General features: G+C 70.4%; 4 protein-coding genes across 5 annotated transcripts; 1 reads left to right on the plus strand and 3 right to left on the minus strand.

Annotated features, from left to right (window-relative positions):
• The first annotated feature begins 350 nt into the window (after nt 1-350).
• Nucleotides 351-6,945, plus strand: APBB1 (amyloid beta precursor protein binding family B member 1). Of its 2 annotated transcripts, none has more exons than XM_051791220.1 (14): nt 351-410; nt 732-1,339; nt 1,588-1,766; nt 2,131-2,187; nt 2,258-2,355; nt 2,786-2,822; nt 3,090-3,227; nt 3,315-3,439; nt 4,485-4,599; nt 4,993-5,077; nt 5,490-5,573; nt 5,671-5,792; nt 6,235-6,447; nt 6,561-6,945. In XM_051791220.1, the coding sequence occupies exons 2-14, from the start codon at nt 850-852 to the stop codon at nt 6,726-6,728; spliced, it is 1,911 nt and encodes a 636-aa protein (XP_051647180.1). In that variant the 5' UTR covers nt 351-410; nt 732-849; the 3' UTR covers nt 6,729-6,945. The 2 variants fall into 2 exon arrangements, with proteins under 2 accessions (XP_051647180.1, XP_051647181.1); XM_051791221.1 differs by having other exon boundaries at nt 6,271-6,447.
• A 230-nt stretch (nt 6,946-7,175) lies between these two features.
• On the minus strand, nt 7,176-11,547 carry SMPD1 (sphingomyelin phosphodiesterase 1). Its single transcript, XM_051791223.1, has 6 exons — nt 11,309-11,547; nt 9,420-10,228; nt 8,754-8,925; nt 8,598-8,674; nt 7,822-7,967; nt 7,176-7,752 (listed from the first exon to the last, which is right to left on the minus strand). The coding sequence occupies exons 1-6, from the start codon at nt 11,531-11,533 to the stop codon at nt 7,337-7,339; spliced, it is 1,845 nt and encodes a 614-aa protein (XP_051647183.1). The 5' UTR covers nt 11,534-11,547; the 3' UTR covers nt 7,176-7,336.
• Nucleotides 11,548-11,882: 335 nt separating this feature from the next.
• On the minus strand, nt 11,883-16,209 carry CCKBR (cholecystokinin B receptor). The gene is made up of 5 exons (XM_051791236.1): nt 15,726-16,209; nt 14,482-14,733; nt 13,657-13,921; nt 13,458-13,585; nt 11,883-13,165 (listed from the first exon to the last, which is right to left on the minus strand). The coding sequence occupies exons 1-5, from the start codon at nt 15,880-15,882 to the stop codon at nt 12,648-12,650; spliced, it is 1,320 nt and encodes a 439-aa protein (XP_051647196.1). The 5' UTR covers nt 15,883-16,209; the 3' UTR covers nt 11,883-12,647.
• Nucleotides 16,210-16,512: 303 nt separating this feature from the next.
• On the minus strand, nt 16,513-20,077 carry CNGA4 (cyclic nucleotide gated channel subunit alpha 4). The gene is made up of 6 exons (XM_051791299.1): nt 20,034-20,077; nt 19,736-19,849; nt 19,536-19,642; nt 17,646-18,638; nt 16,723-17,579; nt 16,513-16,686 (listed from the first exon to the last, which is right to left on the minus strand). The coding sequence occupies exons 1-6, from the start codon at nt 20,075-20,077 to the stop codon at nt 16,513-16,515; spliced, it is 2,289 nt and encodes a 762-aa protein (XP_051647259.1).
• Between the last annotated feature and the right edge of the window lie 1,777 nt (nt 20,078-21,854).

The following is a 21,854-nucleotide window of genomic DNA, read 5'->3' on the forward strand; positions in this document are numbered from 1 at the left end:
GCTCAGGGGGGACCTTCTGGCTCTATTCCCGGGGAGGGTCCCGGAGGGTTCTCAGTATTCCCGGGGGTCCCGGAGGGTTCCCGCTATTCCCGGGGAGGGTCCCGGAGGGTTCCCGCTATTCCCGGGGAGGGTCCCGGAGGGTTCCCGCTATTCCCGGGGGTCCCGGTGGGTTCCCGCTATTCCCGGGGAGGGTCCCGGAGGGTTCCCGCTATTCCCGGGGAGGGTCCCGGAGGGTTCCCGCTATTCCCGGGGAGGGTCCCGGAGGGTCCCCGCTATTCCCGGGGGTCCCGCGCGGTGCCGGCGCGGGAGGGGGCGCTGTCTCTCCGCTGGCCGGAAGCGGAAGTGACGCAGCCCCTGAGCCCCCCCAGACCCCCCCCCGCGACCCCCCGGCAGCGGAGCCGCCGCCGCAGGTACCGGGAATGGGATCGGGATGGGAACGGGAACGGGGGTGGAGACGGGGATGGAGATGGGGATTGACGGGAGGGAACGGGGGGGATGCGCGGGAGTGACACGGGCCGGCCCCGCTGCGCTGCGGGGGCGATGGGGGGGCCGGGAGCGCTGAGACCCCGCGGAGCCGGCCCGGGCGGGGGGCCGTGCGTGCGGGGCCTTCGGGGGCCTCCCCTGGCCGGGCCGCGGGGCAGGAGCGGGGGGACCCCGGGCGGGGGGAGCCGGGGGGTCGTGGGTTCCGTGGCCGGGGTCCCCTGCCCGCGCTGCCCCCCCGCTCCCCCCAGGCCCGATGGACGCGGAGGCGCCCCGGGGGCTGTAGGACCCCCCCAGCGGCAGGAGCGGCCGGGCCGGGCCGGGGGGTCCCGCCGTGCCGGGGGTCGCGCCCGTCCCCGTGTCCTCGCCATGTCGGGGGCCCTGAGCAAGCGCAGCGACCTCGCCAACGACAACCGGTGCCCGGGGCTGAGCCTGGGGCTGTCCCCCGAACCCCGCACCGGGCCCGGCGGGGCCCCGGCCGAGGAGCTGCCCGGCGCCGGCTGGGCGAAGGCCGGCCGGGACCAGAACCGCAACGAGCTGGAGCCGGGGCCAGGCCCGGGGGCGTCCCCGGAGGCGCTGGAGCCGGGGGTCCAGGCCCGCAACGCCAGGAACGCCGCCGGGGACCCCCGGGCGCTGCTGATCGGCGCCTCGGAGGAGGAAGAGGAGGAGGAAGATGAGGAGGAGGACGAGGAGGAGGAGGACGGGGCCGGGGTCTCCCCGCCGGCCCTGGGCGCGGAGCGGGGCCCGCGGGAGCCCCCCGGGCGCAGCGCCAGCCGCCTCTTCGGGGGGCCCGGCCCCGGCAGCGACGAAGACTCGAGCTGGGCCACGCTGAGCCAGGGCAGCTCCCCTGACGAGCCAGGTGGGCACCACGGTGACTTGTGACTGCCCCACGGCCGCCCCTGCCTGCCCCTTCCCCGTGCCCCCATGGTCCTGTCTGCCCCCACCCCTGGCTGTGTGCCCACCGCTGCCCTCCAGCCCCCGTTAGCTCCATGGCCCCCCCTTTGCCCCCTTGTCCTTGTGGAGCCCTCCTGGGGGTCCCCATGTCCCTGGGCACGGGGGCTGTGTGTGGGGCTGGGCTGACCCCTCTGACTCCCCCATGCCTCCCAGAGTCGCTGTGGCCGCGCGATGCAGGGGCACACGGGGACCTGCCCCCCGGGTGGCTGCGGGTGCAGGACACCTCAGGCACCTACTACTGGCACGTCCCCACTGGCACCACCCAGTGGGAGCCCCCGGGGGGGCCCCACGAGACCCCCTCTGATGGCAGCACCCCCACCGAGGGGCCTACCGTGAGTGGGGACTGGGGGGTGGCTGTGGGGCAGCTGTGGGGAGGCCACAGAGTGGCCATGTGGCTGCCATGGGGTGACCGTGGGGTGGCTGTGGGCCATGGGGTGACTGGGGGCAGTTGTGGGGCATCTGGAGATGGCTGTGGGTGTTTGTGGTGTTGCCATGGGGCATCAGGGGTTGTGGGTCAGGAGTGGGGTGGCCGTAGTGTGCTGGGGGGTGACTGGGAGGCAACCACGGGGTGCCTATGGTGTGACTGGGGGCTGCTGTGGGGTAGGATGGCTATGGGACACAGGATGCCTATGGGGTGGCCGTGGGCTGCTGTGGGGCTGCCCCACGGTGCACCCTGACCCAAACCACCCTCCCCAGCTCTCCTGGACGAGCTTCGCCCCAGCTGAGACCTTCGGTGATGGAGACTTGTGGAAGGTGAGGGGGGGCAGTGGGGGGAAGGGGAGAGGAGGGGTCAGTGGCCCACCGAGCCCCCCCTGCCCCCCAGGACCCCACGGCCGAAGAGGAGGAGGAGGAGGAAGATGAGGAACCGGGAGTGTCAGATGCAGAGACGCCGTCACCAGGCCCAGGATCGCCGGGAGAGGGGTGTGGGGGGTGCTGGGGGGACACGGGGGCTGTGGGGTGCAGGGGGCTGTGCCTGGGCCCTATGGGGAGGTGGGACCTCAGGGCACAAGCAGCATGGGAGGAGGGAGAGCTGGTGTGGGCTGGGAGCCAGGCTCTGGGGGCAGAGACCCAGGCGTGGGGGGTTCCAGAGTCACAGGGGACAGGGATCCAGGTGTGGGGAGTTCAGAGTCATGGGAGGCAGAGATCTAGGTGTAGGGCAGGGGGGCAGAGTATGGGGGTCAGGGGTTGTGGGGTGGAGGGACCCCAGGGTTCAGGAAGCAGTGGTTGGGTGGGGAGGGTCCCAGGGTCTTGGGGGTTGGGGGTGGGGGTGGGGGGGCTCCCAGGGTTTACGTGGCCGGAGTTGGGTGTCCCAGAGTCTCTGGGTGAAGTTGCTGACCACCTCCCCTTGCAGCATGGCCCTGGGTGAGGAGGACGTGCTGAACTCCAAGGTAGGGCTGGTCCCTGATCCTCTAACCCACAGGGCCCCTTCCCCACCCCTGTGGGATCTGGCCCACTGTTGGGGGGCTGAGCGACCCTCTTCAGGGCTGCCCTGGGCTGTCACCCCCATGGGAGGGGCCTTGGCTGTGCCCTGCTGCGAGTCACCCTGACCCAGGACTGGAGGCTACACTGGGAGGGGGGCTGGGTCTCTGCTGGGGGCTGGGGCTGCCCCGTGCTTCCCCCGAGCCCCACACCCCCCATGACCCCACTGCCCCCAGGGCCTGCCGGTGCGCTCCCTGGGCTGGGTGCAGCTGCGGGAGGAGGAGCTGGGGCCCGGCCGCAGCAGCGGCACCGTCAGCGCCTGCATCCGGCAGCTCTCGGGGCCTCGCGACGGCCCCCCTGGCACCTGGGGGGAGGTGAGTGACCCCAGACCCCCCTGGCCCCCCTCACCGCCACCCCAGCACCTGGGGTGGCTGAGGGAGCGCCTGACCCTGTGCCCCCAGGCGCGGGCACTGCTGCTGCTCGAGGGCCGCACGCTGAAGCTCGTGGACCCCCGGGACCGGGCGCTGCTGCACGCGCAGCCCGTGGGCGGCATCCGCGTGTGGGGCGTGGGGCGGCACGGCAGCAGGTGGGGCACAGGGTACCCACGTGTGGGGCGTGGGGCCAGGTGGGGGCACAGGGTGCCTGCGTGTGGGGCGTGGGGCCAGGTGGGGGCACAGGGTACCCACGTGTGGGGCGTGGGGCCAGGTGGGGGCACAGGGTACCTGCGTGTGGGGCGTGGGGTGGCGTGGGGCCAGGTGGGGGCACAGGGTACCCGCGTGTGGGGCGTGGGGCCAGGTGGGGGCACAGGGTACCCACGTGTGGGGCATGGGGCCAGGTGGGGGCACAGGGTACCTGCGTGTGGGGCGTGGGGCCAGGTGGGGGCACAGGGTACCTGCGTGTGGGGCGTGGGGCCAGGTGGGGGCACAGGGTGCCTGCGTGTGGGGCGTGGGGCCAGGTGGGGGCACAGGGTACCCGCGTGTGGGGCGTGGGGCCAGGTGAGGGCACAGGCTACCTGCGTGTGGGGCGTGGGGTGGCGTGGGGCCAGGTGGCGGTTGCACGGGGGGCTGGTGTCTGCAGGGGGCTGGGTGCGTGTGGGCTTGGGGTCCTGTGTATGTGGGGTGCAGAGATGGGGAGGGGTCTGGGCGTGTGGGGGTCCATGGGGCTTGGGGGTCCCACGTGCATGGAGTGGGGGCTCTGGAGTCCCACTTATATGGGGCTGGAGGCTTGCCATGTATGTGGGGCACAGGGATGGGGGAATCTGGGTGTGGAGGTGGGCAGGGGGCTGGGGGGTTCCATATGGGTGAGGTGTGGGGGTCTCGTGTACAGGACTGGGGAGTCCCACATGTGGGTAGCAGATGGGGGCCATGGGGTCTCAGCACTGAACCCCCCAGCAGGGAAGGGTGTGGAGCAGGGTCAGACCCAGTTCGGGGGGATTGTGGGGGTCCTGGGGCTGGGGGGGGATCCATGCCTCCCCTGCCCCATCTAACCCTGCTCTGTCCTGCCGTGCTGCCGGGGACGCAGGGAGAGGTATGGCCCCAACCTGCCCCCAGCCCCCCAGTGCCCCCAGGCTCAGCCCACGCTGGGTAGGGAGGGGGCCGGGGGGGTCCTGAGCACATTCCCCCCTTCCCCAGGGACTTCGCGTACGTGGCCCGGGACCCCCTGACACAGGTGCTGAAGTGCCACGTGTTCCACTGTGAGGGGCCGGCCAGTGCCATCGCCGCTGGGCTGCACCGGGTCTGCGCCCAGGTGAGACCCCTGGGACCCCCAAACCCCCCAGGACCTCCCTGCTGGGCTGCACCAGGTCTGTCCCCAGGTGAGACCACCCCATTTCCCCCCGGGACCTCCCCTGGCCTGTACCACGTCTATGTCCAGGTGACACCCCCAAACCCCGCTTTCCCATCCCACACCGGGTCTGTGGGTAGGTGAGACCTCCAAGGTCCCCCAGGCCCCCCAGCCAGCCCCCAGGGTGAGCCCCTCTCCTCCTGGTGTCCCCACAGAACAACCAGGTGGTCCCTGGGGATCCTCGTGGTGTGACATCCAGGGGAGCCATGGTGTGACGTCTAGGGGGCCGTGGGTCACCACGGGGGTCCTGGGGTGCCCTGGTGTGACACTGGGGGGGTTTGTGCCCCTTGTCCCCAGCTGACGGAGGAGCGGCGAAGCGCCCGAGCAGCGGCCAACGGGCTGGGCACGGACCACCCCCGGCTGGGGGAGCCCCCCCTGCAGGGTACGGGGCATGGGGCCGAGGGACCCCCCTGCAGGGTGTGGGAGAGGGAGGTACCTGTGAGGGAGCAGGGGAGATCTGGGGGGTACCCCGGAGGGGATTGGGGATCTGGGGGATGGTGGGGGGGAAAAGGGCTGGAGGAGGGCTGGGGAGGGGGCATGGGGGGGTCCAGGGCAGGGGGCTCATGTGTCCGGAGGCTGCATGTGCTGGGGGGTGGTTGGGGAGAGGGTGGGTGTTGGGGGGTTCAGGGAGGCTTTGGGGGCTCCTGACAGTGCCCCCCGAGTGAAGTTCCCAGTCCCCAGGAGCGAGGTGGTGCAGATGGGGGGTGTTGGGGTGTGCTGGGTGAGGACTGAGGGGTGGGGGAGCTCTGGGGGGTTTTGGGGGGCTCTGGGCAGGTCTGACGTGCCCCCCACAGTGGAGTTCCCGGCCCCCAAGAGTGAGGCGGTTCAGCGCTTCCCCGTGTGTTACCTGGGCTGTGTCCCTGTTGCCAAGCCTGTAGGTGAGTGGGGGGCTCAAGGGAGCTCCCTCCGGCCTCTGGGGGATGCTGTGGGCTGGGGGCACCCTCAGGGCTGCCCTGACCCCTCTGTACCCCCCAGGCATGGACGTGATCAACGCGGCGCTGGAGGCGGCACTGGCCCCCAGCTCGGGGGAGCCCCCCGCACCCACCCCTGTCGTGGTCAGTGTGGCCCCTGCCACCCTCACCATTGCCCACCGCCAGGTGTGTGCCCACCTGGGACCCCCACCCTGCCCTGGGGGACCCCACCCTACTTCCCAACTCTCATCAATGCCCACCACCAGGTGTGTCCACCTGGGACCCCCCCTACCCTGGGGGGTTCTGTGGTGACCTCTCCCCACTCTGAGGGGCTGCAGTGACCCCCTTTCTGTCCTGGAGGGCTGTGGTGACCCCCCTCCCACTCTGGGGACCATGGTGACCCCCACCTCACTGTGATAACCCCGTCCTACTCTGGGAAGCTGCAATGACCCCTACCCACACTGGTGACCCCCCTAGATGGTGACCCCCACCTGCACTGGTAATGCCCTCCTGCTCTGGGGGCCTCAGTGACCCCATTCTGTGTTGGGGGGCTGCAGGGACCCCTCCCCGTACCACGGGGACACAGTGTGTCCCCCCACTCCACGGGGCCTTGGGGATCCCCTCCCAGGCGGGGTGCCGTGCTGACCCCTCCGCGTGCCCCCAGACGGAGGCGGTGCTGTGCGAGTGCCGCGTGCGGTTCCTGTCCTTCATGGGGGTGGGACGCGACGTCCGCGCCTTCGCCTTCATCATGGCCAGCGCGCCCGGCACCTTCCGCTGCCACATGGTGTGGTGTGAGCCCAACGCCGCGGGGCTCAGCGAGGCGCTGCAGGCTGCCTGCGTGGTGAGTGGGACCCCCGAGCCCCCAGTTCCCTGTGCCCCCCGCTGCAGGCCGCCTGCAGGGCGAGTGGGACCCCCGAGCCCCCCTTCTCCCATTCTGACTCCCCTTCCCCGCAGCTCCGCTACCAGAAGTGCCTGGACGCGCGGCCCCAGGCCTCCAGCTCCTGCCTGCCGGCCCCCCCGGCGGACTCGGTGGCGCGGCGGGTGGGCTCCTCCGTGCGCCGGGGGGTGCAGACCCTCCTGGGGACCCTCAAACCGCGGCGGGGAGGGGCACAGACCCCTTGAAGGGGGTGAGGGCACGGGGAGTGCAAAGCGGAGGGGGGGCAGGATGGCCGACCCAACGCCCCAGGGCACAGAGTTCCCCGTGGTGTTGGGTCGGGGGTCCTGCCCCACCCCCACTGCCCCTGTGGTGGGTCACACCCCCCCTCACCGTCCCCAATGCATGCGGCGTAATGAGGGTCTGTGTTGTACTAAATCATTAATTAATAAACCCATTCCACCAGCCCGGCTCGGCTCTGCCTTCGGCCTCATGCGGGAAGGAGGAAGAAGGGGTGAGGGTTACGTTATACCTGGTTTGGTTCTCCCTAAGGTGTTGTGGGGTGAGGATTGGGAAGAGGAAGATGAAGGGCAGTGGGGTCCATCACACCTGTATTGGCTGGGTGATGGGAACACAAGGATTGTGTGCTGATCCTGACTCCAATCCCAATCCTGGTGGATGAGGATGGGGAGGGATAGTGGGGCCCACTGTGCCTTTATTGTGCATCTGGTGAGATGCAAGGACCACGTGCCAGTACCGAACCCAGTCCTGGCATGACCATGTGCCGGCCCCGCTCCCGGCCCCACTCCCAGTGTGACCATGTGCTGACTCCAAGCCCGCTCCCAGTGTGACGGTGTCAGCAGAGCTGCCGCTGTCGCCAGAGCTCCTGAATGCGTGGGAAGGGCAGGGCGGGGCGCAGGGGCCGGCAGAGCGCGGGGTCGCCGGCGCGGCCGGAGCGCAGGGCACAGAGCAGGGCGGCCTTGCAGGGGCCCCCGCAGGGCTCGCGGGGAGGGTGCCCCTTGTGCAGGTGGAACCAGAAGCGCTGGAAGAGCCGCTCGTCGTCCTGCAGCCGCCGCACCAGCAGGTCCCAGTCGGCCGGGAAGGCCGCGGGCAGCCCGTAGGCCTCGCGCGCGCTGTAGAGCCGCTGCCAGCGGGGGGGCGTCCCCGGGGGGGCCGCGTTGGCCTCCGTCAGGTTCAGGATGAAGGTCTCATGGTCCAGCACCGCGTGGGAGCTCCCAGGGTAGGAACCGGCCACCTCGTACACGCGGTACCCTGCGGGGGAGGGACTGTCAGTGCCAGGGACTGCGGGGTGGGGGGACATGTGGGGGGGTCGGGGCGCACCAGGGTTGAGGTTGATGTAGGTGGTGACGCTCGGTGCCACGAAGGCGATGGAGACAGGGCGTGACAGCGTCTCCTCATCGTAGAACAGCTCGAACTCATCCAGGTGTGTGTGCCCGAAGAACTGTGCTGCGATGGTGCCCTCGAACCTGCCATTGTGGGGTGAGGGGGGGCAGCATCCAGACCCACAGCCCCTCACCCTGGGCCCCCAACCTGAGCCAGGCCTGGCCACTCACAGACCTCTTGGCATGGCTCTGCCTGGCACAGGCAGCTTCAGGGTCCCAGCCTTGGGTGCTCCAACACCATCCTCTGCCCCCCTCCCATGCTGATGCCACCCCAAGGGGGTCCAGCGTGTGGAGTGGGGGTCCAGGATACATGGGGTGGGGGTCTGGCATGTGGGGAGGGGCTTTTGGTCTTTGGTACACAGGATGGGGGTCTAGGGCGAGTGGGGAGAGGTCTGACTCATGTAGTGGAGGTCCAGGCCGTGGGGTGGAGGTCTGGTGTAGGGGTCCAGCATGCGGGGCATGAGTGTGGCGTGCAGGGCAGCGGTCTCATGTGTGGGGTAGGAGTCCAGGGCCTGTGGACATGAGTCTGGTGTGCAGGTGAGGTGCCCAGCACATGGGGCTGGAGTCCAGGGTGCAGTGTGGGGGTCTGGCATGTGGGGCAGGGCACAAGGACAGGGGTCTGGCACACAGTGTGGGGGTTAGGGCCAGGGGTCCAGGCTGGGGGTGTGTGGCACAGGGTGGGGGTCCGGGCCAGGGGTGTGTGTGGGCACTGACCTGCTGATGATGCGGTAGTAGTTCCAGCTCCAGCTGTGCAGGCAGTGGGCCGGGGGGATGTGCCCAATGATGTGCACCTGGGGGTAGGGACCCAGGGCTTGGGGGTGCCCAGGAACCCCGGGACGCCCCAATCTCCCCCCAGAATTCCCCCCTCACCTTCTCCCCATCACGCTCAGCATCTGCCAGGACCCCCATGAGCCACTGGAGCTGCCCCGCAGGGTCCGTGGCGTTGATGAGGAGCCAGAAGTTGGCCTGGGAGCAGAAGTTCATGTTGAGGGAGACGAGGCGCAGCCCAGGCCAGACCTGCGCTGTGTAGAACCCACCGGCCCTGCAGGGAAAGAGGGAGTCAGTGCTGTGCCCCCCAACCCATGGACCCCATACTCGTCCCACAGCCCCCCAGCTACCCACCCCCTCTGCCCACAGACCCCTGCCCCCCTCAGTTGGAGGCCCCCTTGTCCTTGGCCTGCCAGCAGCTCCCTGCACCTCAACCAGCCATGAACCCTCTCCTTGCACCTCCTCTATGCACAGACACCCCCCCGACCCTGCACCATGAACCTGAGACACCCGCAGCCCTCCAAGCCCCCCAAGTCCCTGCTAGCCTGGGGCCCTCATTGCCCCCTAGCCCTGAGCCCCCAGTAGCCCAGAGCCCCCCACCAGCCCCAAGCCCCCCTTACCCCTGCTAGCCCAGGCCTCCCCCATTGCTCCCTCCATTGCAGAAGCCCCCAGCCCTGTTACCCCAAGCCCCCTCTCCCTGACAGCCCAGAGCCCCCAGCGCTGTGCCCCCGATGCCCGGTACCCCAGCACCCCGCCCGCCGTGCCCACCGCAGGGTGCGCAGGGCGGCGGGGGGCAGCCAGCCCTGCCAGGCCTCGGCCATGGCGTCGTAGAGCCAGGCGGCCGACTGGTTCCCACGCACGTAGGGCGGGGGGAAGGCGTTCACCGGGGTGGCCTCGTGATTGCCCACGGCCGGGAAGACGCGCAGCCCCCCGAGGCGGGCGCGCAGCAGGGCCGTCACCGTGCGCAGCGCCCGCAGCTGGTCCCCGCGGCTCTGCTGCCACACGTCGTGCGCGGGGATGTCCCCGGTCCAGTACGCGGCCGCAAACCCTCCGGTGCTGTTCCTGGCGTCGCCGGAGCCGTCGCTGGTGTGGCTGCTGGCGTTGGGGAGCTGTGCCAGCAGCGCGTCGATGGTGTGCAGGGGCAGGTCGCACTTGCCATAGGTGCCCCAGAACCCCGCGGCCCCCGGCCCGTCGCGGGGGGCCCCGCGGCAGCACAGCGGGTCGGGGCAGGCGGCAGCGCTGCCGGGCGTGTACCGGCGGTCCCAGTGCAGGTCGGTGAGGAACAGGATGCGGGCGGTGGGCGCGCCGGGCGGCGGCGGCACGGGGGGCCGCACCGGCGGCTTGGGGGCGGCGGGCAGGGACAGGTTCCAGGCGCCCAGGATGTCCCAGTGGCCGCAGCGGGGGCCCAGCAGGAGCCCGCAGGCCTCAGGCGGGCGCAGCACCGAGCGCGCCCAGGCCGCCACCACGTCGCGCTGGAACAGCTGCACGGCCTGGCGGCACACGGGCGGCCGTGCCAGCCGCAGCTCCTGGCACAGCCGCGATGCCACGCGCCCCACGCGCGCCACGTTCGGCTCCAGCTGTGGGGGTACACCGGGATGGACGCAGCTCCCCGAAACATGGGTGCCCCCGCTGCCCATGCCCACTAGCCCCCCAGGATAGGCCATGCACCCCAAACCCCAGCTGCCATCGCTGCTCCACGCCTGCCAGCCCTGCACGGGGATGGACACGGCGCCCTGTTCCATGGCCAGCCTCACTGCCCTGCACCCGCCAGTTCCCCAGGATGGCCATAGCACCCAAAACCCCTCACTGTCCTCACTGCCCCACACCCACTGGCCACAACCCCAGCACACTGACCCCCCATGTGTCCTCACTACCCTGTACCCACCAGCTCCCCGGGGCGGACCCCACACCCTGACCCATGGCTGCTGACACTCTCACACCCACTGGCCACCCCCAGCCCTCAGCTGGGTGTCCCGAGGCCAAAGGGGACCCACATGGCCCCCCATCCTCTCTGTCCCCTCCATCCCCCAGCCCGGTTCCCTCCTGGGGAAGGACACGGGGTGCCTGTACCCCATCCCCACCGCAGCCTGTCCCTGTCTCTGCCTGCCCCCATTCCCTCCCATCGCTGTCCCCGAATGATGCTGCCGGCCCATCCTAGACTGTCTCAGTCCCTGTTCCCGTCCCTGTCCCAGTCCATCGCTGTCCCAGCCTGTCACTGCCCTGTCTGTCCCTGTTCCCCCAAGCAGAGCCCCTGGCCTGGCCCCGCCCGTCCCTGTCCCCGTTCCTGTCCCAGCCTGTCAGTCTCCCTGTCTCCGCCCGTCCCTGTCCCCGTTCTTGTCCCGGTCTCGTGCCCGTCACAAGCCCCGACCTGTCCCGGCCCAGCCCCGTCACGAGGGACCGGACCGGCCTGCCCTGTCCCTGTCCCCGTTCCCGTAACTGAGCCCGTCCCTGTCCCGTCCCACTCCCTGTCCCCGCTCCTGTCGCGTCTCTGCCGCCTTGCTCTGCCCGTCCTGGTGTCCTGATGTCCCATCCCCGTGCCCCGCCCGGTATCCCCCCGGTGCTCCCCGTGTCCCGGTGCCCCGGTGTCCCCCGCGCGATGCCCCCCGTGTCCCAGTATCTCCCTGGTGCCAGCCGTGTCCCGGTGCCCCCGCGCCCACCTGCAGCGCCAGGTCCAGCGCCCCGAACAGCACCCGGCAGGCCGGACACGACACGTTCCTCCAGCCCCAGCGCGGCGCCGCCGCCACCAGCTGCTCGCCGGGGTCGGGGGGCAGCCCCGCCTGCGCCGGCCCCGGCAGCGCCAGCAGCGCCAGCACGGCCAGGGCCAGGGCCAGCGGCAGGGACCGGGACAGCGGCCCCGGCGGGGCCTGGGCCCCGGCAGCCATGACCGAGGGACAGGGGGCGGAGCCGGGGGCGGGGCCAGCACGGTAGTCCTAGCGAGAGGCGGGGCCGGGACGCGGGGGGGCGTGCCTGTGCCAGAGGCGGGGCGGCCGAGAGCAACAGGAGCATGGCCGTGGCCAATAGCCGGCGGAGTTATGGGGAGAGGGCGTGGCCACCTGGGGAGACACGCAGTGTGAGGGGCGGGGCCTGTGTTGGAGCGCGGGGCATGACGGGAGATGGAGTCCCGGGGCACCTCGGCGTGCCGGGGTGTAAAGGGCGGACATGGGGCTGTGGGGTCACCCCCCGGAGGGCGGCGGGGTCACAACGGACTCGAGGCTCCCAGCCCCCCGCGGCTGCTCCCGCCGCCGCCAGGCTCGGGGGTCCCTGCAGCGGAGGGTCCCATCCCGCCGCCCCCCGAGCCCTGCGCGGTGCCGACCCCCCGTCCCACCCGGGGCTGCCCTGCGGAGCCTCCGCGGCGGCCAGGCAGGCGTGGTGGGAGCACAGCTGTCGCGGGTGGGCACCGGTGGCACAGCTGTCGCGGGTCGGCACAGGACAAGTTTATTGTGACTGGAGCCGGGGAGCGGCGCAGGGGGACCCCGGGCTGTGGACGCCTCGACTTCCCCCCGCTCGCAGCCTGCCCAGCCCCGAGGGTTCCCCTGCCTCGCCCTTCGCGCCCACCCAGATGGGGACTGGGGGCGGGGGGCTGAGTGGGGCTGGTGGGTGAGGGGGTCAAGGAAGGGGGGGGGGCTGGGGACTCGGGGTGCCCTGAGCTGGGAGGCAGCGGGGGGGCACAGAGGGTGCTGGCAGCACCCGGGGTTTGCAAAGTGGGGGTCTGGCTCGAGGGGGTCCGGCTGGTAGGGTCCAGCTCAGGGGGGCTGGGTTCAGGGAGGCCCCAGGCACTGGTGTGGGGGGGCTCAAGGGGGTCCAACTGGCAGGTCCCAGCTCAGGGGGGGCCAGGCTGCTGATAGTGGTGTAGCTGAATTATTGGAGAGTGAGGCTCTGGCCATGGGGGGCTTGAGGGGGACCGGGCTCATAGGGTAGGGGCTCAAGGGGGCCCCAGGCACTCGTATTGGGGTACTCAAGGGGGTCCAGCTCAGGGGTCCAGCTCAGGTGTCTGGCTCAGGGGGGGCCCAGGCTGCTGACGGTGGTGTAGCTGAACTTGGAGAGCGAGGCGCTGGCCATGGGGGGCTCGTCATTGGGGGGGCGGCGGGGGCAGGTGCGGCGGCACCCCCAGCCCGCACAGGTGGCCCCGAAGGCCTTGCGGAAGCGGCGGTTCATGAAGCAGTAGATGAGGGGGTTGGTGCAGGCCGAGGTGTAGGACAGCAGGTGGATGAAGGCAATGGGGGTCCCCGAGAGCGCCCGCTGGGCCGCCCGCGGGGCGAAGGCGCGCCAGGTGTTGGCGGTGAAGATGGGCAGCCAACAGAGGAAGAACATGGCCACGATGACCACCAGCATGCGGATCACGCGCCGCTTGGCTGCCAGCTGGGCCCCCGAGCTGTTGACACGTGCCCGGTCCTGCTGCGCGCCCGCCCCCAGCGCCCGCAGCTCCAGTGCCGCGCCCGGGCGCGACAGCTGCAGGTAGCACCCGTCCCCCTCGTCACAGCTGGGCACCGCGTCCCCCCCGGCACCACGCTGGGCTGTGGGGCGAGGGAGCACGGTCAGGGCCGTGGCACTGGGGGGACATGCTGCACCCCAACACCATGGGAGCATCCTCTGGGCAGTGGGATGGGGTGCAGGGGACACAGACACATCTATGGCATCACAGGGACACACTGCACCCCAAGGCTGTGGGAACATCCTACAAGGAGGTCCCTGGGAAAGGGGATGTCCCCGGGGAATCCCCCGCTATGGGGAGATGGGGTGGGGGCTCTACCCTCCCTCTCATTCTGGGGCAGGGTCACCCCCAGCATCACCCCCCCGTCCTCTCACCTGCCGCCTCCCCCTTGATGTGCAGCTCGAAGTGGATGCCCCGGTAGAGCTCGCGGGAGATGAGCCCATACGCCACCGTCATCACCACGCCCGGGATGAAGAAGAGGATGAGGAGCAGCAGGACGTACCTGGGACAAGTGGCCTCTGTCACTCAGTGTCCCCTTGTCCCCCATGCCCCCCGTGCCCCCCCGGGACTCACCAGGCCTGCCGGACGCGCTCGCTGGGCCAGTGGTGCGTGCACTGCGTGGGGGGCGGGCGGGGGGCGCGGGGGGCAGTGGGGCGCGTGGTGCTGTACACGGCGTAGGGCAGCATCAGCAGCGCCGCCAGCGCCCAGGTGCCCGCGATGACGCGGCAGGCGTGGGACCGCGTCTGCCAGGCGCGCGACTGCAGCGGGTTGCAGATGGCACTGTAGCGCTCGAGGGCGATGGCCACCAGGCTGAAGGTGGACACGGCCACTGACACCCCTGAGGGCAGTGGGGGAGGTCAGTGGGTGTGGCATGATCCTACAGCCCCCCGTGACCTCCTGCAGCCCCCCAGTGCACCCCATGTACCCATGAGGTAGGTGACGAGCCCCCCACCCTGTATCCCACGTACCCATGCAGGACAATCCCCCTCCTCGTACCCATGAGGCAGGGCAATCCTTTCCCCATACCCATGAGGCAGGACAATCCCCCGTACCCATGAGGCAGGACAATCCCCCCCCATACCCATGAGGCAGGACAATCCCCCGTACCCATGAGGAAGGACAATCCCCCGTACCCATGAGGCAGGACAATCCCCCGTACCCATGAGGAAGGACAATCCCCCGTACCCATGAGGCAGGACAATCCCCCGTACCCATGAGGCAGGACAATCCCCCCGTACCCATGAGGCAGGACAATCCCCCGTACCCATGAGGAAGGACAATCCCCCCCCATACCCATGAGGGAGGACAATCCCCCGTACCCATGAGGCAGGACAATCCCCCGTACCCATGAGGCAGGACAATCCCCCTGTACCCATGAGGCAGGACAATCCCCCGTACCCATGAGGTAGGCGACGAGCTTGCAGACGGCATCGCCGAAGACGAAGGCGCCCATGAGGCCGGGCAGCAGGGTGAAGGGCATGCAGCACAGCGCCAGGAGCAGGTCGCTCAGCGCCAGGGACAGCAGGAAGCAGTTGGTGACGGTGCGCAGCCGCCGGTTCAGCGCCAGCACGGCCACCACCAGCGTGTTGCCCCCGACGCTCAGCACGAAGATCAGCACGTACAGCACCACGCGCACCGCCACGTCCAGCTCTGCGGGCAGCCGCGTTGGGGACCCCGGGGCACCCCAAAGGCACCACGAGGGCACCCCCGCAGGCACCCTAAGACTACCCCGGTGGCACTCCAGAGGCGCTCCAAAGCCACCCCAGGACAGGTCCAGGCACTGGGGCTCTGGCTGGCTCCACGGGGCTCAGTGCAGAGCAGGCACCAGGCACCCCAGTGGCACCTCAAAGACACCCCCAGGGCACCCCGGAGGCACCCCGGCACAGGTCCGGGCTCCGGGGCACCGGAGCTCCAGCGTGACCGGGTGCCTTGGTGGGGATCCGGCAGCTGAGCATCCCGGCTCTCCCCGTGTGGCAGTCGCCATGGGATCGGGGTGCTCCCGCTGACCCCCGGCTCTGCTCCATGAGGTTGGGGGACCCTGAGCCATACGGGTGCCCCCATCCTGCCCACCCTCCCCCGGAGCTGGGCTTCCGGTCCGTCGGCAGCGCAGGGACGTGACCGGGGACGTCTAGACCCGGGAGCCGAGTGACAGCGGGGGCTGGCGGGGGGGGGCGATGAGAGCCCCAGCCCTGACCGTGGCGTTGGGGGGTTCCAGTCGGGGAATGGGACTGGGAGGTCCCAGCCCCGTTGGTGGGTTGGGATTGGGGGTCCCGGCTGGTCAGAGGGGAGGGGTTGGGGGTCCCTGCCTCGTCAGTGGGGCCGGGGTACGGGACGGGTGGTGGCTGCGCCACCCCTGTCGGGGTCCCCTCCGCCTTCCTGCTGCCCCGGCACAGCCCGGTGTGTCCCCTCCGGGATCCCCAGCGGGACCACCGGGCAGTGCCGGGGCCGCCGAGCCTCCGGCCGGGGTGCAGGGACCGGGATGCGGAATGTGATGGGGGACACGGCGGGGATCGGGGGCAGCACCGGGCAAGGACCGGGGGCACCGGGGTGCGCAGGGCGAGGGCGGCACGGCGGAACGAAGCGGGGTGCCTGGGGGTGCAGGGCCGGGCACGGGGGGTCCCTCCCGCCCTCCCCCATCTCACCTCTGGGCGCCGGGGGCCCGCGGAGGCCCCTGCGGAGGAGGTCGCAGGCGGAGCTGTTAGTCCCGGTGCCGGTGCCGTTCCCGGTGCCGTTCCCGGTGCCGTTCCCGGCGCGGCAGAGCAGCTCCTGCAGCGACTCGTTGGGGAACCGGGGATCCATGGTGGGCCCCCCCGCGCCCCCCCCCCCGGCAGGAGGCACCGGGAGGGATCAGGCACCGGGAGGCACCGGCAGGCTCCGGGAGGGACGAGGCTCCGCTCCGCTCCGCTCCGCTCGGAGCCGCCGGTGGATGAGCGGGGGCGGCGCCCGGCGCGGGGCGGGCCGGGGCCGGGGGCGGGGGGCGGCGGCGGCGGGGGGAGCCCGGGGGTGCGAGGGGAACGCGGGGGAGTCGGGAACGGGGGAACCCGGGGGACGGCGGGGGGCACGGAGAGTCCGTAAGCGGGGCTCGGGGAGTACCGGGATGCAGGCGGAGCCCCGGGCGGGTCGGGGGGTTCGCACCGGGCTCGCCGGGAGCGCTCCTGCGGCGCCGGGCGGCGGCGGCGGCCGTCACCGCGGTGTCTGTCACTGTGGGACTGTCACCGTGTCCCCGCCAGTGACCCCGGGACGGCCCGGCGGGCTGGGGGTCCCGAGCTGCTTCCGGCTCCGGTACCGGCTCGTTCCCAGCCCAGACCCCACCGCTCCCCGACCTCGACCCGTTCCCTTCCCAGCCCCTTCCCCGTCCCGGTCCCGGTCCCCGTTCCGCAGCGGCAGCAGCTGTCGGTGCCTCGCTGCTGTCCCCCCCCCGGTGACCCCTCAGTGCCGCGGGACTGGTCCCCCTGCACCCCGACCCCTCGCAGGACCTCGAGCCCCGGGGAGTTCCTGCACTCGTCTGGAACCCCGTGACCAAGAGGGACCCTGTGCCATGGGGGTACCCTGCATCCTATGGGGACCCCCTCCCCCAGGGTGTCCCTGTGCTATGGAAGGACCCTGTGCTTTAGGGGGAACCCGGCCCCCGGGGGGAGCCTGTGCCCTGCGGGGAGCCTGTGCCCCCCTGTGCCCCTGCACCCCACTGGGACCCTGTGCCCCAGTGGAACCCTGTGTCCTGGGAGGCCCCTGTGTCCTGAGGGCACCCCACACCGTGGGAGTACCCTGTGACCTGGGGGGACCTTGTGTGCCACTGCGACCCTGTGCTATTGGGGTACCCTCTGCCATTGGGGGACCCTGTGCCCTGGGCAGACCCTGATCCCCAAGAGGACTCTGTGCCTTGGAGGGATCCTGCACCCCAGTGGGACCCCATCCTCCAGCAGGACTTGGTCCCTGGACAGGACCCTGTGCCTTGGGGGCAACCCGCACCTTGAAGGGATCCCAGTCACCGACAGGATCACGGGCCCTGAGGGGACCCTGCGTCTCGGTTGGACCCCGTGTCCTGGGGGGCCCCTGTCCTACAGCAGGACCCCGTGTCCTGGCTGGCCACTGCGGTGTGGCCATTCCTGCTGCCCCAGCCATCCCCGCTGCCTCGTCCTGCTGCTGCCTCAGGTGCAGCTGCCCCTCGAGGCGCTGGATGCGCAGGGCCATGCGCAGGGCACTGGCCTCCAGCTGTGCCAGCAGCCGAGCCGCCCGTGTCTGCAGCCCCTCCAGGGCCACCTCCAGCCCCCGCAGCCGCCGCTCAGCCTCGGCCTCGGCTGCCGCTGCTGCTGCCTCAGCACCCGTGTCCAGCCGCCCCATGCCCAGCAGCAGCTCCCGGCCCTTGGCCTCCATGGCGGCGCGGGCGTGGGGGAACTCAGCCAGCACCTCGGCCAGGTCCTCCTTGCCCAGGCAGAACAGGTCCGAGTAGCCGATGCTCAGGATGTTGGCCGTGCGCCTGTTCCCCGCCGTGTTCCCTGCAGGGTGGGGGCCATGAGCCAGGGGGGCCGTGGGTCGGCGTCGGTGTGAGGTGTGGGGCTCACCCTTGATGTTGATGAGGCTGATCTCCCCGAAGTAGAGCCCCTCGCCCAGCACGGCCAGCTGCGTGACGCCGTCCTCGGCCACCACGGCCAGCCGGCCCTCGCGGACGAAGTACATCTCGCGGCCCACGTCACCGCGCCGGCACACGAACTCGCCGGGGCCGAAGACCTGCGGGCGCAGGCGCAGCACCAGCTGGCGCAGCACCTCGTGCCCCCAGCCGCGGAACAGCCCCACGCGCCGCAGGGCCGGCAGGTGCACGCTGGCCGCCACCTCGGCCCGCAGCCCCCGCGGCAGGTGCTGCAGCACCGCCCGCTCCGCCGGCAGCTTGCGCTGCATGCGCAGGTGCTGGTGCCAGCGCGCCACGCGCCTCGCCAGCCGCCCGCCCACGCCCCGTGCACACAGGTACCGCCGCACCGGCCCCGCGTCGGGGTAGAAGGCGGCGTCGGCCGCGCTGAGGTTGGCGATGACGGCGCTGATGCTGCCGGTGATGGTGGCGAAGCCCAGCACAGCCAGCAGGAAACCGGCAATGGTGAAGAGGAACTCCTCCTCGCGCTGCGGCGCCGGCGTGTCGCCCACCATGGCCAGGACCAGCGTGGAGAAGTAGAAGCTGTGCAGGTATCGGCGCAGCGGGCGCGCCAAGGCAGGGCACACCCAGGGGTCGGTGCCCAGCCCCAGCCACGCCGATAGCGCGAAGTAGAGGCAGCCGTGCCAGTGGATGCCCAGCACCAGGTACATCATCAGCTTGGCCACGCGGAAGGTGTTGGGCCACCCCGTCCGTGTCTCACACCGGTCGAAGGCCTCGAAGAGCCGTGGCGCCCGCAGGCAGCGGTTGGCACGTGCTGCCGGCACCCCTGGGACCCCCGGGACCCCTGGGAGCAGGCAGAGCAGCTCGGTGGGCAGCACAGCTGCCACGTCCCAGGGGAAGGCCCAGGAGCACAGGTAGCGCCGCCGCGTCCGGCTGATGTCCCGCACCAGGATCCCATCCTCCAGAAAACCTTGGGGGCAGCCAGGAGGGTCATGGCGCCGGAGGGGCCCGGGAGAGTTGAGGGGTAGGGGTTTCTCAGGGGGTCCCTGTGATGGGAGGGGCTGGCAGTAGGGACTAGGTGGGTGCCTGCCATGGAGTGGGGGGTGTGTCCTGGAGACCAGTACCTCTGGATGGGCACCCTGGGGATGTCACTGGGGGTCCCCTGGGCTACTGTGGGGTTGAGGGGTCAGCAGTCCATGCTGGGACCCCAGAGTGCCCAGCCAGATCCCCCTCGTGCAGGGTTGGGTGACAGCTGTGCCAGGTGGGAGTGCACCAGTGTGTGCATGTGTGTGTGTGTGTGTGTGTGTGTTTACACACCTGTGCATTTGTGTGTGTGTGTTTACGCACCTGTGCATTTGTATGTGTGTGTTAGTGTGTAACACACCCGTGTGTCTGTCTGTGTGTAACACACCCGTGTGTCTGTCTGTGTGTAACACTGTGTGTCTGTCTGTGTGTAACACACCCGTGTGTCTGTCTGTGTGTAACACTGTGTGTCTGTGTGTGTGTGTAACACACCCGTGTGTCTGTGTGTGTCTGTCTGTGTGTAACACTGTGTGTCTGTGTGTGTGTGTCTGTCTGTGTGTAACACTGTGCGTCTGTCTGTGTGTAACACACCTGTGTCTGTCTGTGTGTAACACTGTGTGTCTGTCTGTGTGTAACACACTCGTGTGTCTGTCTGTGTGTAACACTGTGTGTCTGTGTGTGTGCGTCTGTCTGTGTGTAACACACCTGTGTGTCTGTCTGTGTGTAACACTGTGTGTCTGTGTGTGTGTGTCTGTCTGTGTGTAACACTGTGTGTCTGTCTGTGTGTAACACACTCGTGTGTCTGTCTGTGTGTAACACTGTGTGTCTGTGTGTGTGTACACACCTGTGTGGAGGCGCACGGCAATGTCCAGCAGGTACAGCGCATCACTGAGCCCGTCCAGGCCCCGCCACAGCCCCACATGTGCCTCCTGCACCTCGGGGAAGCAGCACCTGGGGGGCAGGTGGCATCACAGGGCGTCACCAGGACAGGGCTGAGGGGCCCAGGACGCCCCACGCCCCTGCCCTGACCCCCCTGCCTGGCACCTGAGGATGAGGACGACCCAGTTGTAGAGGATGGGCAGCACCATGAGGCTGATCCACCAGTAGTGCCAGTCCCCAGCGGGGTCAAGGGTCCACCTCTGAGGAATGGCAGTGCTGCTGGGGGCACAGAGGAACCTAGTGTCACCCCATCCCCATTCTGGACCCCTGGCCCTGCTGCCCTGCACCCACCCACAGCTGCCAGGGGCTCTGGGGCTCAGCCACCCCCCAGCACCTGTAGGACCTAGGGGTTCCCTGCAGTGCCCCACCCCAGCCCCGCAGTGGGCAGCCGTGCCCTGCTCACCCCACAGCGTGTCCAGTGCCGGTGCCAGCCTCAGCCCCGGCCATGGGCCTGGAGGTGCCGCACGGCCGGAGCCAGGCCCAGCGGCAGGACAGGAGGGAGCTGAGGGGCTTCATCCTGCGCGACAGGGGTCCTGTGCGTCCTGGTACCGGGTGGGTCCTGTGCATCCACATACTGGTGGGTCCTGTGCCGGGTCCTGTGCCGGGTCCTGTGCTGGGTCCTGTGTTGAGTCTTGTGCTGGGTCCTGTGTCGGGTCCTGTGCCGGGTCCTGTGCTGGGTCCTGTGCTGGGTCCTGTGCCAGGTCCTGTGCTGAGTCCTGTGCTGGGTCCTGTGCACCTCAGTGCCCAGCGGGTGCTGCTGCCGGTGCCCGGCCCTGAGCGCGGTCCCTCAAGGGGTCCCGGCCACGTGGCTCCTGCAGCGCCAGGTGCGTCCTGGCAACGTGGGGTCCCTGGGGCAGCCACGGCCCCCCGGGATGCCCGGGCTGTGGCAGCCACGGTGCCAGGTGCACCGGGCAGGCCAGGGCATGGAGCTGTGGCCAGGTGTGCTGGGGCCCAGGCCAGGCCCCAGTGACAATGGCCGGTGCCAGGCAGTGCCCTCTGCATAGCTGGTGGCAGCTCCCGGTGCGTGGTGCACACGTCAGAGCTGTGCCCGGTACGGGGTTACCTGGCACGAGGTGCCCGGTACAAGGTTATCTGGTACATGGATGCCCAGTTCTGGGCGTCCCGGTACAGGGGTTCCGGGTTCTGGAGTGCCCAGTTCCAAGGGGTCCCCGTACCCAGTTAATCCAGTTCTCGGTGCCTGGCTCAGGGGGGTGCCTGAGTCCGGGGTGTCCGGTTCTGGGGATGCAGTCTGCTGGGGCTACCCGGTGCAGGGGCTCCTGGTACACGGTTCAGGGGTGCCCAGTTACGGGGGGTTCCCAGTACACACGTACCGGGTTCCCAGCTCGGAGGGGTGCCCGGTTTTTGGGGGTGCCTCGTAACAGTGGGTGCCTGTACAGGGTTACTTGGTTGCAGGGGTTCTGGTAAGGGATGCCCAGTTCTCGATGCCCGGCTCGGGGGAGTTCCCGGTTTCGGGGATGCCCGTCCCAGGGGTGCCCGTTCCAGGGCTGCCCCGTCCCAGGGGTGCCCCGTTCCAGGGGTGCCCGTTCCAGGGCTGCCCCGTTCCAGGGGTGCCCCGTTCCAGGGATGCCCCGTTCCAGGGCTGCCCCGTTCCAGGGGTGCCCGTTCCAGGGGTACCCGTTCCAGGGGTGCCCCGTTCCAGGGGTGCCCCGTTCCAGGGGTACCCGTTCCAGGGGTGCCCCGTTCCAGGGGTGCCCGTTCCAGGGGTGCCCCGTTCCAGGGGTACCCGTTCCAGGGGTGCCCCGTCCCAGGGGTGCCCGTTCCAGGGGTACCCGTTCCAGGGGTACCCGTTCCAGGGGTGCCCCGTCCCAGGGGTGCCCGTTCCAGGGGTACCCGTTCCAGGGGTGCCCCGTTCCAGGGGTGCCCGTTCCAGGGGTGCCCCGTTCCAGGGGTACCCGTTCCAGGGGTGCCCGTCCCAGGGGTGCCCGTCCCAGGGGTGCCCGTTCCAGGGGTACCCGTTCCAGGGCTGCCCCGTTCCAGGGGTGCCCGTCCCAGGGATGCCCGTTCCAGGGCTGCCCCGTTCCAGGGGTACCCGTTCCAGGGGTACCCGTTCCAGGGCTGCCCCGTTCCAGGGGTGCCCGTCCCAGGGGTGCCCGTCCCAGGGGTGCCCGTTCGGGGTTCGCAGTTCCCCGTTCCCCGGCAGCGCAGCCAATCAGCGCTCGGCTGGCCCGGCCACGCCCCCCGGTCGGGCTCGCCCCCAAGGTGT

This window comes from Manacus candei, unplaced genomic scaffold (genome assembly GCF_025592945.1).
Source record: "Manacus candei isolate 608988 ecotype Guabito, Panama unplaced genomic scaffold, ASM2559294v1 h1tg000031l, whole genome shotgun sequence".
NCBI lineage: Eukaryota > Metazoa > Chordata > Aves > Passeriformes > Pipridae > Manacus > Manacus candei.